This window comes from Ochotona princeps, chromosome 6 (genome assembly GCF_030435755.1).
Source record: "Ochotona princeps isolate mOchPri1 chromosome 6, mOchPri1.hap1, whole genome shotgun sequence".
NCBI lineage: Eukaryota > Metazoa > Chordata > Mammalia > Lagomorpha > Ochotonidae > Ochotona > Ochotona princeps.
In genome coordinates, this window is record NC_080837.1 from 3,949,289 (window position 1) to 3,967,416 (window position 18,128).

At 57.3% G+C, this 18,128-nt stretch overlaps 2 protein-coding genes and 1 non-coding gene across 4 annotated transcripts; 2 read left to right on the plus strand and 1 right to left on the minus strand.

Moving 5' to 3' along the window:
* The first annotated feature begins 4,658 nt into the window (after window positions 1-4,658).
* MPI (mannose phosphate isomerase) lies at window positions 4,659-10,368 on the plus strand. The gene is made up of 8 exons (XM_012929684.3): window positions 4,659-4,797; window positions 5,216-5,343; window positions 6,102-6,302; window positions 6,902-7,043; window positions 7,166-7,348; window positions 8,622-8,795; window positions 9,374-9,582; window positions 9,826-10,368. Exons 1-8 carry the CDS (start codon window positions 4,779-4,781, stop codon window positions 10,042-10,044), a joined length of 1,275 nt encoding a protein of 424 aa, XP_012785138.2. The 5' UTR covers window positions 4,659-4,778; the 3' UTR covers window positions 10,045-10,368.
* Window positions 7,922-8,021, plus strand: LOC118759379 (small nucleolar RNA U13). Its single transcript, XR_004996169.1, has one exon. It is a non-coding gene; the product is annotated as a small nucleolar RNA U13 (small nucleolar RNA).
* A 2,502-nt stretch (window positions 10,369-12,870) lies between the features above and the next one.
* On the minus strand, window positions 12,871-15,699 carry FAM219B (family with sequence similarity 219 member B). 2 transcript variants are annotated; one of them, XM_036495600.2, is made up of 5 exons: window positions 15,442-15,699; window positions 15,222-15,309; window positions 14,841-14,918; window positions 14,590-14,638; window positions 12,871-13,309 (listed from the first exon to the last, which is right to left on the minus strand). In XM_036495600.2, exons 1-5 carry the CDS (start codon window positions 15,647-15,649, stop codon window positions 13,148-13,150), a joined length of 585 nt encoding a protein of 194 aa, XP_036351493.2. In that variant the 5' UTR covers window positions 15,650-15,699; the 3' UTR covers window positions 12,871-13,147. The 2 variants fall into 2 exon arrangements, with proteins under 2 accessions (XP_036351493.2, XP_058521461.1); XM_058665478.1 differs by having other exon boundaries at window positions 12,871-13,312; window positions 15,442-15,697.
* Between the last annotated feature and the right edge of the window lie 2,429 nt (window positions 15,700-18,128).

Genomic DNA, 18,128 nt, shown 5'->3' on the forward strand with positions numbered 1-18,128 from the left:
GCAACGCCCGCCCCGCCGGGCGCGGCCTGTGGCGTCACAGAGGCGCGTCCCGCCCTCTGCTCGGTGGCGGCGGGGACGGGGGCGGGGATGTGTGTTGTCTGTTGCTTATTGCTTTAAATGACCAGAGAGCTGTGGAAAGGGGACACAGTTATCCCAGAGATGCTGCTTAAAAATCTTTCGGTCATTTTTCTTGCGTCCTTTCAAATTCTTAGTTGAGCGTAAAGGTCCCGAAGGAGCTGCCTGTCCCCTTTCGTGGTGCCTGCAGCTGCTCTGATGCCAGACACCAGGAAGTCCAGGTCAATGGCGGGGATCCAGCTACTTAAGACACAGCAGGAAGTTACACTCAGAAGCACAGCCGGGAGCCCAGCGCGGTAGCCTACAGCGAATAAAGTCCTCACCTTAAACCTGCAGGGATCCCACATGGGCGCCAGTTCTAATCCCAGCAGCTCCACTTCCCATCCAGCTCCCTGCTTGTGGCCTGGGAAAGCAATCAAGGATGTCCCAAAGCCTTGGGATCCTGCACCTGCATGGGAGACCTGGAAGCAGCTCCTGGCTCCTGGCTCCTGGCTCCAGATCGGCGCAGCACACCTGTTAGCGTCCCTGCCAAAGCCCCCGGACGTCAGGGTGTGAGCTAGTCAGCCCCCAGAGAACGACAAAGAGTCTCGCTGGTAATGCAAACAGCAAACAGTTTATTGCGCCAGCATGCTGGGGACAGACCGCACTTGGGACACGCAAGCCAGCCAAGCCGGGCGGTTGGACCCCGAACAGCCAAGACAGTAGCTTATATAGGCCCTTTGGGGCTGGGAAATACATCAAAAGTAACAACCTTAGACATGTTCATTATTTTATGGCCTTCAGGCACAGGGAGCCCATTCAGTTCCCATACCCACTATCTTCATGGCTCATCCCATTCTCACACCCTTATCTTCCTCTTGTTCCTGGGACCAGAGAAGAATTGCATCCTTGCTCCCCCCCAACCCCCTGCACCAGGATTACAAAGTTGGAAGGGGGCAAAGAACAGATTTATCGCTAAAGCGGAATCCTCCCAAAGTCCAGGCGCCTCCTGGCCTAGCAAAGTAGCAGTTTTCTTTAGCACAAAGGACTCTCACACTGCCCAACAAAAACATACTGTTTTAGCATACTAATATACTATCATAGCATTAACCTATACTCCAACACACCGGCCGTTGTGCTCACTTGGGGAGTGAATAATTGGACGGAAGATCCTCCTCTCTGTCTCTCCTCCTCTCTGTATATCTGACTTTGTAATAAAAATAAGTAAATCTTTAAAAAAAGAAGAAGCAGAGCCGGGACTTGAGCCCAGGGCTTCCAGTATGGGCTGAGGGCATCTTAGCCACTAACCTGAAGGCCTGCACCCAACACAGCTCTTCCTGACACCGTCTGGGCAGGGGATGGTTTGGGTGACTTCCCCAACACCAAGTCTCTCAAACAACCGTCAACAATTCCAGCAGAACCACCCTGACCCTAGTTTCTGATGCTAGTCACAACTGACCCTAGTTTCTGAAGCTAGTCACAACCCCACCTGTAGCTTCTGAGCAACCAGCTGAGAATCGGTATTCACAACGCGACCGCCTCGGGTTCAGTAAGTGAACCCACAGACCTCAGGGAAAGCTGTCCTGGTCCTTGCTCACTGGTCAAGCGGGTGGAAGAGCTGCACTGGGAACCTTCTGAGCTTCATTACCCATCACTCCACCCCGCTCCCCTAAGTATGACTCAGGGGTGGAGGGATCACAGGCAGCTGAGAAGGAGTCATGGGGATCTGGGGGCTTCCTGCTGCGGGCCGACCTCACCTGGGGACGGTGGTGGGGGCAAGGAGCCTGCTCCTGTCTGGATACTGCCAGCTGGAGCCGTTGACCAAGCAGGCTCTCCTCCATAGGATGCAGCCACACAGCCGAGGCCGGGGCCCCGGGCTTCCACAGCTGGGACACCCAACATCCGTGAACGCAGTCCTCAGGAGGGGCAGGGTTCTGAGCTCACATTGCACTCAGCATAGGGGACACCGGGGGAGACAGAGCATGATTTGTCCCTACAGGGCCGTAGGTCCTACCACCATGCCCGTCAGGTTGACACAGTCATCCAAATTCTGCAGAGGCTACGGACCAAAACTCAAGTTCAGGGTCATGCTGTGACGTTTGCCATCACCGTTGCCACCAAGCCCCTGATGATGGCACCAATTCTTTGGTAGGACTTCCAGTGTCTCGGAGACAAACCTCAAACTCCTCAAGGACTCTGCCACCCCTGACCTCTGCACGCAATGGTCCTGCCAGGCACAAGGCTGAGAAATGGGCACTGAAAGATTTAATTAGAAATAGGAAGCATTGAGCCTGGCGATGTAGCCTAGTGGCTAAAGTCCTTGCCTTGCACATGCCAGGATGCCATATAGGCAACAGTTCAAGTTCTGGTGTTTCTGCTTCCCATTCAGCTTCCTGCTTGTGGCCTGGTAAAGCAGTTGAAGACGACCCAAAGTCTTGGAACCGTGCACCTGCGTGGGAGACCCAGAAGCCAATGCGGCTGCTTGGGGAGTGAATCATCGATGGATGGAAGACCTTCCTCTCTGTCTCTCCTCCTCTCTGTACATCTGACTTTCCAATAAAAATAAATAAATCTTTAAAAAAATTAAAAATATTTATTTGAAAGGCAAAGACAGAGAGGAACACAGATTTTCCGTTAATTGATTCACTTCTGAATTGTCAGCAGCACCCAGGGCTGGGCCAAGCAGAAGCCTAGAAGTCAGTTTGGATTTCCCTTGTGGGTGATAGGAACTCAAGTACTTAAGCTGTCACCTGCTGCCTCCTAGGGCTCCGTGAGCAGGAAGTTGGAATACGAGGCAGTGTCAGGACTCAAGCCTGGATACTCAGTTGTAGGATACAAGTGTCTCAAGTAGTGATTTAACTGTTGCACCAAATGCCCCTCCCAATAACCATTTTTTACAAAATTTTATTTGAATGCCAATAGAATTTTTCTCTCTGCTGGTTCACTCTTCACTCACCAATTGTCTGCAATGATCAGGGTTGGAGTAACCAAAGGCAGGCTTCTGGAACTCTGTCTAGGTCTCCCAGGGTGGGGGGCAGTAGGACAGAGGTCCAAGCATTCAAACCATTGTCCGCTGCCTTTCCAGGCACATTAACAGGGAGCTGAATTGGAAGTAGAGTAGCTGAGACTTGAACCAAAACTCACATGGGATACTGGAGTTGTAGGTAGAGGCTTAACCCATAGCACTGCAACTCCAGTCTCCCACCCAATAACCTATTTTTTAAAATATTTTTATTGTAAAGGCAGATTTACAGAGATAAGGAGATAAAATTTTTTTTAAGATTTATTTTATTTTTGGGCCCAGTGCAGTGGCCTAGCAGCTAAAGTCCTCGCCTTGAATGTGCCGGGATCCCATATGGGCGCCAGTTCTAATCCCAGCAGCTCCACTTCCCATCCAGCTCCCTGCTTGTGGCCTGGGAAAGCAGTGGAGGACGGCCCAAAGGCTTGGGACCCTGCACCCACGTGGGAGATCCGGAAGAAGTTCTTGGTTCCCGGTTTCAGATCGGCACAGCTGTTGCAGCTCACTTGGGAAGTGAACCATCGGATGGAAGATCTTCCTCTCTCTCCTCCTCTCTGTATATCTGACTTTCCAATAAAAATAAATAAATCTTAAAAAAAAAAAGAAACAAAGAAGATTTTTAAGATTTATTTATTTTTATTGGAAAGTCAGATATACAGAGAGGAGGAGAGAGAAAGAGGAAGATCTTCTGTCTGTTAATCTACTTCCCAAGTGAACACAACGGTCGGAATCTGAGCCAATCAGAATCCTGGAGTCAGAAAGCTCCTCTGAGTCTCCCACGCGGGTGCAGGGTTCCAAGGCTTTGGGCCGTCCTCCACTGCCTTCCCAGGCCACAAGCAGGGACTAGATGGGAAGCGGGGCTGCCGGGGTTAGAACCGGCACCCATCTAAGAACCTGGTGTATGTAAGGCAAAGACTTCAGCCACTAGGCTACTGTACTGGGCCCAACCACTCTTTTTTTTTTTAACCATTTATTTATTTTTACTGGAAAGTCAAATATACACAGTAGAGGAGAGACAGAGATTAAGATCTTCCATCCAATTATTCACTCCCCAAACGGTCACAATGGTTGGAGATGAGCCAATCTGAAGCAAGAAGCCTGGAGTTTCTTCAGGGTCTCCCACGTGGGTGCAGGGTCCCAAGGCTTTGGGCCGTCCTCGTCTGCTTTCCCAGGCCACAAGCAGGGAGCTGGATGGGAAGTGGAGCTGTTGGGTTGGAACCAAGGCCTATATGGGATTCCAGCGTGTACAAGGCGAGGACTTTAGCTGCTAGGCTACTGTGCCAGGCCCTCAACTATTCAAATTTTAAAGTACACCACACCAGCCCTAGTTTGCCTTTAGCTTACTCTGTGCTATATAGTTTACTACTCCTGCCTTCCCCTGACAATCGGAACCTAAGCTCTGTTATTTTGCTCTCTGTTTATTCTCGGGCCTCAAACAGTGGTACTTTGCCGATTCTGTATAAGTATACAATGGAAGAAAGGAAGGAAGGAACTTGCTTCTGAGATCGCAGCTTGTGGCCAGAAACCCTTGGGTCCCAAGGTACCATTTATGGGCAGAGGCCAGGAGAGGGACGTGCAGGCTGGAGCAGGCGCGGGGAGGGCGCTGGGCGCTCGGAGAACTACATTTCCCGTGAAGCTCTGGGCGCAGCCCGCGGGGCCGCCGGGAAGGGTCGACGTGCGCCTAGCCAGGTCCTCAGCAGCCGGGATGGCGACAGGTCAGCGAGGTGAGCTGTGCGACGCCTTGGTGACGAGTCGTTGCCTGGCAAGATCTGCCAGATCGAACCCCATCCCTCGCATTGCCCCGATGCTCCGCTGAGAGATGGGTGGGCGTTGCACAGAGGGGGAGCACCTGCCACTGGGGGATTGCAGCCGCCTGGGGGTGCGGTGTGGGGTCGGGGGTTGTCCGCCGTCCCCCGGCTGCGCTGGCTTCCCTGGCCTGCATCTTCCAGCGCAGCTCTCCACTTAGGGCGGCAGCAGAGGATGACCGCTGCCCATCCCACTTAGGGGACATGGAGGCGGGGCAGGTGGGAGCAATCTCAGCCCGCAACCGTCAGCCCTCAGCGCGCGCCGGGTGTCCCGGGTCGGCAGGGGTCGGGTGCAGGCGCGTGGCAGCCGACCCCTTTTCCCCATCTGTGCTCGCAGTCTTTGCGCTGTCCTGCGTGGTACAGCAGTATGCCTGGGGGAAGACAGGCTCCAGCAGCGAGGTGGCGCGGCTGCTGGCCAGTAGTGACCCCTCGGTCCAGATCTCCGAGGACAAACCCTATGCCGAGGTGAGAGGGGAGGGCCTGGGCAGTCAGAGAGGTCAGCCGCACAGGGTGGGGATAGGGGACAGGGTGGAGGAGGCCTCTGGGCTTCCCTGTGTCCTCCTTGCCCCAGCAGCTGTGAGAACCTGTAGAGTTTTCTTTTTTTTATATATAAATCTTTTTTTTTTAGATTTATTTATTTTTATTGGAAAGTCAGATATACAGAGAGGAGGAGAGACAGAGAGGAAGATCTTCCATCTGATGGTTCACTTCCCAAGTGGCTGCAATGGCTGGAGCTGAGCCAATCCGAAGCCAGGAGCCAGGAGCTCTTCCGGATCTCCCACGTGGGTGCAGGGTCCCAAGGCTTTGGGCCGTCCTCCACTGCTTTCCCAGGCCACAAGCAGGGAGCTGGATGGGAAGTGGAGCTGCTGGGATTAGAACCAGTGCCCATATGGGATCCCGGCGCGTTCAAGGCGAGGACTTTAACCACTATGCTATCCCGCCGGGCCCAGCACCTGTAGAGTTTTTATTGGCTGACAATTCAAGTGTTTTTTACTTGGTGGTCTCCTTGTCAGACAAGAGACACGCCTCCCCCACACCCAGAGGGCTAGTAATCCTTTCCTTCCATAGGGAGCCCTGTCAAGGGTCTGGGTCTTCTGCTGCCTGTGTGTCCATGATGGTTCATGCGCCAGCGTGACCCAGGGCCCAGCCGTCCTTGCTATTGCCCCGGGATTGGGTGTCTGTCCTGAAAGCCTGGGACTTCCAGGATCCTCTTGTCTTTCCAGCTGTGGATGGGGACACACCCCCGGGGGGATGCCAAGATCCTGGACAGCGGCATGATGCCAAAGACCCTAGGTCAGTGGATCGCCGAGAACCAGGACAGCCTGGGCTCCAAGGTGCGGGCCACCTTCCACGGCCAGCTGCCTTTCCTCTTCAAAGTCCTCTCGGTGGAGACGGCTCTGTCCATCCAGGCGCACCCCAACAAGGTAGAGGAAGTGGGGCGGGGCGGGGTGGGTGGCAGGGGTCATGGCAGAGAAAGGCAGTGTTGCCTACTGTCCTTTTCTGCCCCAGCCCAGGCTCCAGCCCAGTGCTAAATCTAGATGTGATGATTCCCAATTTAGCCCTGCAGGCCTAATGCTGAGATGCAAAAGCAGCTAACTGCGCGGGGCCAGCTGGCCTGACCAGGGCCCAGGCATGCTTCTCTAAGCTCAGCCCTGAGGACCTGTTCCTGGTTTACTCCCCTCCCCTGCTCCCCACAAGCCTGTCTGCCTGCCGCCTTCTCACCTGGCTCTCAGAAGGGTTTCACTTCCAGGGCGGGGCCGTGGAGTCGTCCCAGGTGGGCCTCTCAGTCCCAGCATGAACAGTTGCCCACTCAACTCCAGGCATGCAAAGACAGAGGCAGAGCAGGGAGATACATGGCCCATCAGTGTTGGAGCTGGGCCTACCTCCTGCCCTGGGGTGGCTGAACTCCGAGTCCCTGTGGGAGATTTGCTGCCAGCGTAGGCAGCCACTGGTAGCTGAAGAATAATGCTGTCCGTGATGGCCGTGTCCTAACTGTGCTCTCCCCCTGGCCACCCATCCACAGGAGCTGGCTGAGAGGCTGCACCTCCAGGCTCCCCAGCACTACCCCGATGCCAACCACAAGCCCGAGATGGCCATTGCCCTCACTCCCTTCCAGGGCCTGTGTGGCTTCCGGCCAGTGGAGGAGATTGTGGCCTTTCTGCAGAGTAAGGTTGGGCAGAATGCTCTGGGCATGCGTGCTGGGTCTCTGTGCATGGAGAGGGTGTTAGGCAGAGAGGTTCCCTGCCCTGCCCGTCCTGATCCGAGCCTGGGCCCGGTCTTCCCACAGAGGTTCCCGAGTTGCAGGTATTGACTGGCGAGGCGGAGACTACGCAGCTGCAGCAGAGCGTGGACCGAGGGCCCCAGGCTGTGGCCTCGGCTCTGCGAGGCTGCTTCTCCCAGCTGATGACCAGTGAGAAGAAAGTGGTGGTGGAGCAGCTCAAACTGCTGGTGATGCGTGTCTCCCAGCAAGGTGGGCTGGGGCTGGGTCGGGGGTGGGTCCTGGTGTGGTTCACCCACCATGGCCTGTTGGCACTACTAGGCCCTGGGTTTGGTGCTGCTTCCTGCTGTGGGGTGTAAGTGCACTAGCCTGGAGCAAAGTGGGACCACTCCTTTGTCCTGACCTGGGGCACTCTGAGCTCTGCCCCCCACCTGCACACATGAGCTTACACTTTGGGGCGCCAGAGCAGGAAGGGGGTCGGGGAGCCTCCCTCTGCTCAGGACATCTGTTGCCTGGATTGCTGATGCATTAGCTTTTTCCTCCAACATGCCCAACCTTGTGCTAACTAAGGAGAGGCCAGGAAGTGCCTGTGAGGGTGTGACCATGCCCCCATGGGCCGGAGTCCATGCTGGCAGTAAGTGGCACAGGCCCTCCTCCATAAGCCTTTGCTCAGAGTTCCCATAATGCACTGCTCACATGGGCACAGCTCATGGCTCCTGTGAGCAGGTATATTGTCATGTGCACTTGTTAACACTGAGGTTCTTCAGCTTGGCTTTTTGAACTGGGGGATTCGTTCCTGTGCGTGGCAGAGTCAGCCATCAGCAGGTCCTTCTGTGGTTCTCAAGTAAGGTGGGTCATTTTCCCACCCCTGTGTGAGATGTGCCTCCTTCAGGCCTTGCACCAGGGGCACATGACCCGCCTGATATGGAACAGACATGTTGTGGCACTTAACCCACTTGGTATTCACCTGCTGGTGCTCTGCCCCCGGCTGCAGGCGGGGACATCTGGCTCAGCCCACCCTCAGAAGCCAGCACTCACCCCTCCGGCTCAGCCAAGCTCACCCTCTTGCTCGGTCCCCGGCACACAGGCTGTCCCCTTGGCATGCTCTGCTCCTGCAGTTTGCCCAGGACTGAGTCTGCCTGAGATGTGGGACTCTGAGTTTCCATAGATTCTCTGGGGTCCCCCACATGCACAGCCTGTAGATGGGTTTTCCCCTCACAGATTCCCAGGGCAGTGGTGTACAGCCGGGGCACAGCTGCTGTCACCAGGAGCCAGACCCAGATGGCAGCAGTGGGGGGATCTCACAGTTCCTAGGAAGCATCCCCCCACATTTAAGAATTGTCTGGCCCCAAGCATTGCCAGTGCTGAGAGGGACCAAGCTCCAGCCCTTTGAGTGGCTGGTGTGTTGCCGGGCAGTGCTAGCCAATGCTGCAGTGAAAGATGGCATTGTGTGAGCTGGACGGGCTGGGACCGGGAGACCCCTTACACCCTCATGAGTGGCCGTGGGGTGTGCTGTGGCCTCCAGTGTCTGCTGGGAACCACATGAAGGACATCCACGGGGAGCTCCTGCTGGAGCTGCACCAGCAATACCCGGGGGACATCGGCTGCTTTGCCATCTACTTCCTGAACCTGCTCACCCTGCAGCCCGGCGAGGCCATGTTCCTGGAGGCCAACGTGCCCCATGCCTACCTGAAGGGAGGTGAGTTCTACTTGCGCAGCGAGTCCACTATCCAAGTCCATGTCCACATCTGAACAAAGAGAGGGAGAGGGAGGAGGCCTGGTCTGAGCTCTGCCCTCCAAGGGTCCCTGGCTCAACAGAGCAACGGCCAGGAGGGATGGTGGGTGCTACCTTAGTGTGGGGTGCCATTTGCATCCTCCCTGTTGGGTCCCAGGCTGCTGTGGCATGAGGCCATTGGTTGTCTAGCTCATGTCCTCTGTCTTCCTGGGACTGTTGACAATATAGCACATGTGTAGACACCCAGGGGCGTCTCGGTTTGCCAATGATCATCCATCCACTCAAGTAGCGGATTCTAAACTTCTAAGCGTGGGAAGTCGCAGGGTCCAGGACTGGGCCCCGCCTCCCGTGGTTAGGATGATGTCCATCACAAAGGCGGGTTGACATGTCACCTGCATTCCCGCCATTTCAGCCCCATCCTAGAGAATGCTAGTCCTGTACCTTCAACTAGTCTGCAGGGCATTCATAGAGCCCAGGCCAGGAGCCTAGAATTTCGCAAGCCATCTTCTTGCAGCTCAGCGCAGGTCCCTGTGTGTTCCCAGACTGTGTGGAATGCATGGCATGTTCAGACAACACCGTGCGTGCCGGCCTCACGCCCAAGTTCATCGATGTGCCCACCTTGTGCCAGATGTTGAGCTACAGTCCCAGCCCCAGCCGGGACAGGCTCTTTGCTCCAACACGGAGTCAGGAAGATCCCTACCTCTCCATTTATGACCCCCCGGTGCCAGACTTCACTGTTATGAAGATGGAGGTGAGGGGCGGGCGTGCGGGCAGGGCAGGCATCCTTCACGTGGCTTGAACCCTGGTGTGAGGTCCCCCCTGGGACTGGCTTTCCTTCCTGTCCAGCTCACCTGTTGCCCAGTTGGGGAGGGGAGGGATGGATGGATGTGTGGCCAGACCCGCCCTCTCCTCTCCTCCAGCGACACACAGATGCAGCCTCCGCTACCCTGGGGGTTGCCCATGCCATGCTGTCTTACTGCTTCTTCCTGCCCAGGTCCCTGGCTCTGTCTTGGAGTACAAGGTGCTGCCACTGGACTCTGCCAGCATCCTCCTGATGGTGCAGGGGACGGTGATGGCCATCACACCCACCGCCCCAGCAGCCATTGCCCTGCAGCGCGGTGGGGTGCTCTTCATTGGGGCCAACGAGAGTGTCTCCCTGCAGCTTACCGCACCCAAGGACCTACTCATGTTCCGGGCCTGTTGCCTGCTGTAAGAGCTGGGCACCCTCGGGCCCAGCCCAGGCCCAGCATTGGACTGCAGACATACCCTTCCTGAGTAAGAGTAGAGGGGGTGGGCTTGTTGTAGGTAGCGAATCTAGAGCAGCCTCAGGCTGGCCACCTTTAGGGAGGAGAACCCCATGTGCCACTTGTTAGTCTCACCAACATCTGGGCCAGGCCTCAGCTCAGAAGGCAGCAGGCCTGCCCTGGCCTACAGTCAGGCTCTGGGTCAGCCTCTAAGGACAGTTGTCACTGTGGAGAAGGGGGAGCTGGCGGTGTGCTGCCTGCCCCAAGCAATTAAAGGCCACCTGTGTGAGTGGTCCCTGTGTGGCTTTTGACATTCCTGTCCCTGGAGTGAACAGAAAGAGGCCCCTACCCTGGATCTTGTTTAGTTGGGAAGTTTTACTGGAGAGTTAGATTGCATCTGCTGGTTCACTCCCCATCTGACCATGATAGCCAGGGCAGGGAGCTGGAACTCCATTGGGGTCACCTGCGTGGATCATGGGAACCCAATCATTGCCGCTGCCTCCAGGGCTGTGTAGGCAGGAAGTCAAGCTGGGACTGCAATGGGATGAGGGCATCTTATTTTGAAGGTCTGACTGAAAGGGTCACAGGAACTTCCATCCACTGGTTCACTGCAGATGCCACAACAGCTTGTGGGCTGGGCTAGGCTGAAGCCAGAAGCCAGAACTTCACCAAGTCTCACCTGTGGGTGGCATGACACCAAGCACTTAGGCCCCGTTTACTGTCTCCTGAGGCACACTAGCAGGGAGTTAGATTGGTAGTGGAGCAGCCAGGACTTGAACCAGTGCTCCCAGGGGTTGTGAGCATGGCAGGCAGTGGCTTAAGCCTGTGTACCATGCTGGCCCTACAGGAGGGCACTGTAACTGCTAGACTCAATGCCCACCCCTTATCACTTCTACTTTACTCTAATTCACATAGCCTCCTGGGGTTCTGGGTTCCAGGAACTTTTTGGGGTGGGAGGGGAGGCCAGCTGTAGCCTCCCTTACAGCCTACAGGTGGGCCTTAGGCTCGGCACACATACCAGGTGCCAGTGTGAGGTTCTGCTGCTGCTCTGTGGGTCTGGGCACCACCTGGCAGTTTGCAGGCCACCTGGGTCACTGCTCCAAACCCAGCACCACTGACCTTCAGCCCCATCCCAGGACCATTCATTTCCTAGGTCACAGGGCCTCAGGAGTGGACCCAGGAGAAAGGAACTCCTCTAGAGCCATCAGGCAGTGCCTCAGGGTGTGGGGGAATCTCTGCCACCCTCTGCTGGTGGCTGCTACATAGGGCACTGCCCTGTAGTCTTGGGTTCTGTTACAGGCCCTGGGTGGGGTTAGACTCCTATGTGCTGGAGCCCCAGGAAGCCACCTTCGAAAGTGCTTGTTTTTTTTTTTTCTTTGTTTTTGGCCTCCAAATTCCCTTTAGTTAAGAGAATAAAAATGAGCTAGAAAAGCAGCCTGCTCTAAGGAGGAGTGACTGCAAAAGCTTGTTGCACTCTCAGTGCAGGCCTCACAACCTGGGGTGCCCACGGGGAACAGCACGGGCACCCCAGGTACACCTGCTGCAACAGGGACACCACTCAAGCACTTAAGCAGCAGGACTGTTTATTGTAACGTACAGAGCCAGACAAGCGCAAGCCAAGTGTGAGGAGCAAGCACCGCCTGGGTGGTGTCCTACCTGCAGTCACCCAGCAGGGAGGTGTGACACGGGCACAGGGTACCTTTATAGGTGGTAGTGTGGCCCCCCAGGCCTCACTGCAGTCACTTACCCCAGGTGCCTGCTGCCTTTTCTATAAAGCTCACATGGGGCTGTCCGCAGCAATAGCCACCCAGGGGGCTTACCACTTTGGCTCGCAGCAGCTCCCTGGCACCCTGGCCACCCCCACCAGAGCCTGTCTGGCTGCACTGACATCTAACTACTTCCCACATGGGCACCTGGCCTCTGCAGAACCAGGAAGGCCGGACATGGACCTGCAGTTGGGACAAGGATTCTGAATGGAGGGGTTTGAGCAGCTGGGTGGAGCTGTAGAAGCCCAGACCCCAAGTGGCAGGCTCTGCTGTCAGCTCCTCCTCAATGTGACATAACCAGCAGGACAAGTCAGCATGGGCCTAGACACCAGGGAGTCCCTGTTATGGATTCCCCTCCTGAGAACAGCTGGCAGGTAACGGGAGGCCTCTCCTGCTGGGTGACACTGAGCAAAGCCCTGTGGACCCAATTTCCTGCTCCAGACTACCTTGGGCCTTGCCCTGAGAACCCTGTGCAGAAACGATGTCCATGTGCTGTGCTATGCTGTCCCAGGGTTTGTGGGGTCCTGGGGATCTTGGAGGACCCTCTGCTCTGGCACGTGGATTCCCTCGGGCAGGCCTTGCTTTATATTCCCTTCTCCCCATCCTGTCTGCAAGCCCCGGGGTAGGCCTAAACCCATGCTGCATAGCAGCAGCCGCATCTCTCATCTTCCAAAGTCTCAACAGCTGTGAAGGAAGGTGCCCTCTGCTGGTGACCAGAACAACTGCAGGTGTCCAGGGCCTGCACCACAACCAACCACCTTTGCACTGTGGCCAAGGAAATACAAATAAATAAGTGCATGTCAGGACAGAGCAGCTCCTCTCTAGCTGGGGAGGGGCTGAACAGTCACTACACCCAGTCATGGGCTGCCTCAGTTGGGACAGCTCCAAGCCTGGGGGTTGTGGAAGCCATGGGGCAGCCTGCTGTGTTCCTACCACAGCCAGGCAAGTACAAGCTAAAGGAGGGTATGTGAGATTTTAGGAACTGGGCCCCAACAGTTCCATTCTCAGCTGAACCCACGAAGTGCCACCACACAGCACTCCGGGCCTGGCCACCTTCCTTCGCCCTCCCTGAGCTTGTCGTGTTGAAGCCAGTCAAGAGGTCTGTAGTGCTTTCCTCAGAAGCTTCCGTCCTCAGTGGCTTCTCGGAGGCCTGATCTTGAACTCCACCTGCCCCTCCGTGGCCCCCACAGGCCTTCTGGACTGAGAGGTACCAGGGAGGGGCCAGCATAGGTCAGCAACTCCGAAGCTGCCAGGTGGCAGTGGCCCTGTCACAGGCTGTGGGCAGGGGTCCCAGGGAGGGTCACGCCTACTGGAGGGTGCAGGCAGAGTCCCCAGGACAGCACCAGCAGCAGGAGCAAGCCGAGGCGGCCACGGGCTTCGGGGGAATGAGGTCTAAGTCCTCGTCATCAGGAATCTCATCCAGGTGGTAGCCATCCTGGAGCAGCTGCCGGCTCACGTCCTGGTTCACCTGCTAAGAGTGGAGGAGGGAAGCATAAGCCAGGGAGCAGGCCTGCATCCCGCTGTGACCACTAGGACATCCTGTCCACACGGCCCTGGGCTGCAGGAGAGGGACACCCAGGAGCTCCAGCTGGCACTGTCCAGGCTGCAATGCCCACCCCACCCCCACCACTGAGCTATTCCACTGAAGAACCCTGGGCTGCTGATGGCAATATCACAGTACCCCTACCATCCCAAGTGGGGGGTCAAAATGGCCTCCTTCAAGGCTGAGGCAGACAGAATGGGCTGGATCGTGTTCCAGCAGAGTGGGCTGGGGTGCTGTGCGCACTGCCTGTTTCACATTGTTCTTCCAGGCCGGTGGCGCTGTGGCCTCCCCTGTGCAGGGTGGAACCAGTCAGCCTAGTTTGAGCAGGAGGGAAAAAAAAATGTAGCTTTCCTGTGGCCCAGGCACAAGACTGAACAATCTCAGACACTCAGAAATCCAAAGTCCAGCAGAAGACAGGAAACAGCCCGTCTGAGCAGCCCTGCCCGAATTCCCAAAGGAGGGATGACACAGGAGACACAAACTAGCCCTGAAGGAACACAGCCTGGTGGCACAGGGGCAGCAGCGGGCCAGGAAAGCCGACCCCAGATGCCTGGGAGACTGGCAGCACACAGCTGGGTACCCAGACCTGAGTCTCGGCTCCACCCCCCCCCCCCAGCTTCCTGCTAACGTGTCCTGGGGGGCCAGCAGGTTGCACACCCAGGTGGGAGATTCAGAGTTCCCATCTCCCAGCTTTGGCCTGGCCTGCCTTTGGCTGCCGTAGGCATCTGGGGAATAAACCAAGTGATAGGAGATGTGTGGATGTGTGTTTGAACGTTTCAGATAACTTTTCAAAACAACTGAAAAGTTGCTAGGGTTACTGTGTGCTGCTGGAAGGCAAGCCTAGGCCTTGTCAGTCCAGGCTGCATTTGGGAATAGCTGTGATGAACAAGGCTTGTCCACCTCCAAAGAGGGACTGTGTGACTACGAGGGGAAGGGGGGTTGGCAGTGGAAGTGGTGAGCACCCCATTACAACAAGCACTCAAGTGGATGGGAAGGTTCCTAAGGTGCGGCCTGGATACTGACAGCCCTGAGGGTTTTTCCACAGCCTTCCTCGGTGTCTTATACCTCTGCTGGGGTAAGAAGGCAGAGTGGAGGACTGGAGAACAAAACGGAAGCCCTGGGACAGTGCCGTGGGCACACCGGCAGGCACCACACAAGCCCCTGGCAGTGGCGGTGCCCCCCGCAGCAGGGCGCCCCGGACTTGCCTCTGAGGAGGAGTACCCGGATGAGCATCTGGATCCCAGCTCCCCGTCGCTACAAGAGGAGACAGTTCACGGTGGGCAGCGGGCAGGAGGAGTGGTGGGGGCAGCCCAGACCGCGCCCCGCGGACACCCATGGGAGCAGGGACGATCCTACCCACACCCTCCCCGCACCGTCCTGCAGGAGCTCAGCCACTCTGGCCCGGGCGCGCCAAGGCGGCGACAACCAAGCCCGAGGGACGCAGACGACCACTCACCTGTCCGAGTCCAGGGACACCAGGTTTTCATCCGGACACTGGCTCAGAGCCGTGTAGCCCTTGTTAAACTTCACGGGCCTGGCGAGGGCGAGATGGGGGGGCGGAGGCCAAGCGCAGATGAAATCGCCGGCCTTTCCTCTGGGGAAGCCAGAGGCCTCGTCTTCCCGGGAAAAGGACCCACTCCCGGAGATCCAGCCTCCTGGATGAGGCCCTCCAGCTCACCCCCTCCCACCCCACACCCCCGCCTCACTTAGGTCCTCCCGCAAATGTGTCAAACGCATGCAACCGGACTTGCTCCAGCCCCTAAGACGCCCGGGCCTCCACGCCCCTCCCTGGCCGGCGGCAGCCGGACACCCCCGCCCGAGCCGGGCCCGCCGAGACCTTCTCCCTGCAGAGTCGGGCCGTCCCGCCGGGGCCCCCAGGACGCCTTTCCGCCGCAGTACGGCCTTGGCCAGGTCCCGGTGCTTCTCTGGAAGTTGAAGGGAACCGGGTCAGCCGGACGGCCGCCACGCGGGGCGGAGAGGGCTGAGCCCGACCCCTCTCCCCGTGCCGAGCCCGGCGAGGCCCCTGGGGACCCTTCCCCGTACCGCCGCACACTCACGCAGCTTGGCCTGAAGGGAAGGCGCGCGCGTCACCATGTAGGGCCCTCGCTTCTCCACGGCGGCGGGAGTGCGCTCTCCCGAACGCAGGGGTCCGCTCCGTCCGAGGGCCGGCCCCGCCGCTCCCGCAGCGCGCGCCGGGACCCCGCCAGGCCGGGCTCCGGGCACCGACGGCCGCGCCCCGCGCACGCCGGGATCCGCGGTCGCCATGGCTCGGCCCCTCCCCGCGGCCGGCGGCGCGGCCTTCACGGCGGCACAGGCCCCGCCCACGTCCGACGTGACCCCGCCCACAGCCGACGAGCCTCACCCACAGCTGACGTGGCCCCGCCCACTGCTGGCGCGCGGGGCGGGGCCTGCCACGGCAAGATGGCTGCGTCTGCTGTGGCGGGAGGTTTCCCCCAAAGTTCCGCTTTTCCAGGGGCTGGGCTGTTCCGGGTCCGCTTGTCTCACGAGCCGGGACACCTACCGAACTGCGGAGGATGCCGGTCTCCCATGGAAATAGGCGTTTAGGCTCTGATGTGCACGCGCTCTCCCCGCTGCTCGCGGCGTGCGCTGGACGAGAGGGAGGAGCCCGTGCGGAGCTGGGAGGACTCCCAAGAGGGCGCTGGAGGCCCCAGGGAGCCGGCTGCAGGGCCTGGCGCCTTGCTCGGCCTCCCGGGGCCGGTCAAGCCTGCACCCTCGGAGTCCCGCGGGCTGGGGCACAGGGAGGATCTATCCCAGAGCCGGCTGGGTGGAGCAAGGGGACCACCTGCAAGACCTCCAGAAACACCGATATCACGTGACACAGCCTTACTCCTCATGCCCTCGGGTCACACAATGGGGTTCAGTCTGACCAGGTGGAAAATGCAGCACCAGAACCCGCTTCCAATGTCTGTGCGCCTGTGAGTCGGATGAGGGAAACGGGGAGGTGAACCCACTCGCTGCTGCATTCACTAGTGGCCACGTGACTCGTCTGGCTGCTCTGTGATGGAACATGGGGAAAGCCTGAAAACTGCATTAAGTGCACAGGCCTGTACTGTGGCAGAGCGGGTTAAGGCACAGCCTGCATTCAGCATCCTAGGCCAAGCCTGGAGCCCTGGTTGCTCCACTTAGCATCCAGCTCCTGATGATGGGCCTGGGGAAGCAGTGTCCAAGAGCTGGGGTCCCTGCCATGCACTTGGGAGACTCGGTGGAGTTCTCCATTCCTGGCTTTGGTTAACCTGACTCAGCCCAGGCTGTTGTGGCCACTTGGACCATGTTGGCCACTCTCAAATCTTCAGAAGCAGCACAGTGATCTCATCGGCTAATCTGCCTTTAATGGCAACACTGCATTTGGCTGCTGAATCCTGTCCTGGCTGCTCTAATTCCTGATCCAGCTCCCATCTTACAGCCTGGGAAAGCAGTGGAGCAGAGGATGGTTCATGTTCTTGGGCCTCTGCACCCATGTGGGATACCCAAAAAAATCACTGGCTCCCAGCTTTGCACTGGCTCAGCTTCAGCCATTGTGGACATTTGAGGAGTGAAAAAATTGGATGGATGATCTCTGTAAACCTGCCTTTCCAATGAAAAGAAATAAATCATTACCAAAAAATTGGGACCACTGTAATGGCTCAATGGCTGAACCCTTACCTTCCAAGTGCTGGGATCCCATATGGGTGCTGTTTTGTGTCCCAGTTGCTCCCCTTCCCATACAGCTCGCTGCTTACGACTTGAGAAAGCAGTGGAGGACGGCCCAAAGCCTTGGGACCCAGCACCCGCATGGGAGACCTGCAAGAAACTGTTGGCTCCTGACCAGCTAGCTATGGCTGTGTGGCTGCTTCAGAAGTAAATTGGTGAGTGGAGGATTTGTCTGTCCTCTCTGTAAATCTGCCTTTCCAATAAAAATAAAGTATTGGTAAAAAAAAAAGGTTTATTTCAAAGAGCAATAGAGAGAATAACATCCCCCAAAATAACACTTAGGTCTTGACAAAATGCTTTGCGAAGTCCCGGCCACAGCTGGGGAATGTCTCTCCTCACCTTGCTAAGTGGAAGGTGGACGCCAGACAGCTAGGACAAGCTCCGCAGTGTCTGGTTAACCTGGTGTAGGGAAGGGATATAGTGACCACCGGAACATGATGGCTATCCAGTACGAGAACATTTTCCTTATCCTTCATTCCCATCACAATCTCACCAGGAAGCTACAGGAAGGGCAGGTCCCATGGACCACGATACGGCTACTGCTGCTACTACAGCAGGCACCCACAGAGCCGGATGAAAAATCTTTGCAATGCAGGCACTCATGCTGGAGCTCACCAAGCTGGACCGTTGTGTCCACTGGAATTAGAGAGCAGGTGGGGCTTCAGCTTGACACCAGTAGTCACCCACCCATCCCGGGACAGAACCCTGACAGTGACTCCAAACTCCATGGAGTAACGGGAGTCAACAAGATAACTGTAAGCCTGTCCCACACACAAGCCCCAAGATTGGCCATTATCTAAGATCAGGGGTGGGGGGCAGTCCTTGGTTCATTAGGTTAGCTCTGGGCCATCACTGCCTAGCTTCACACATAAACCCTCCGTCCTGGCCTGGGGACAGGGACCTGGGTCCTGTGGCCACCAGACCACACAGGTAAGCCCCTCTGTGTAATCCCAGATGTGCGCTCTTTCCTGGGCTCTGCCTCTTCTATAGCAAAGCATAGACAGCCTCCTTGCCCAGAGTCCCTGCTCAGGAG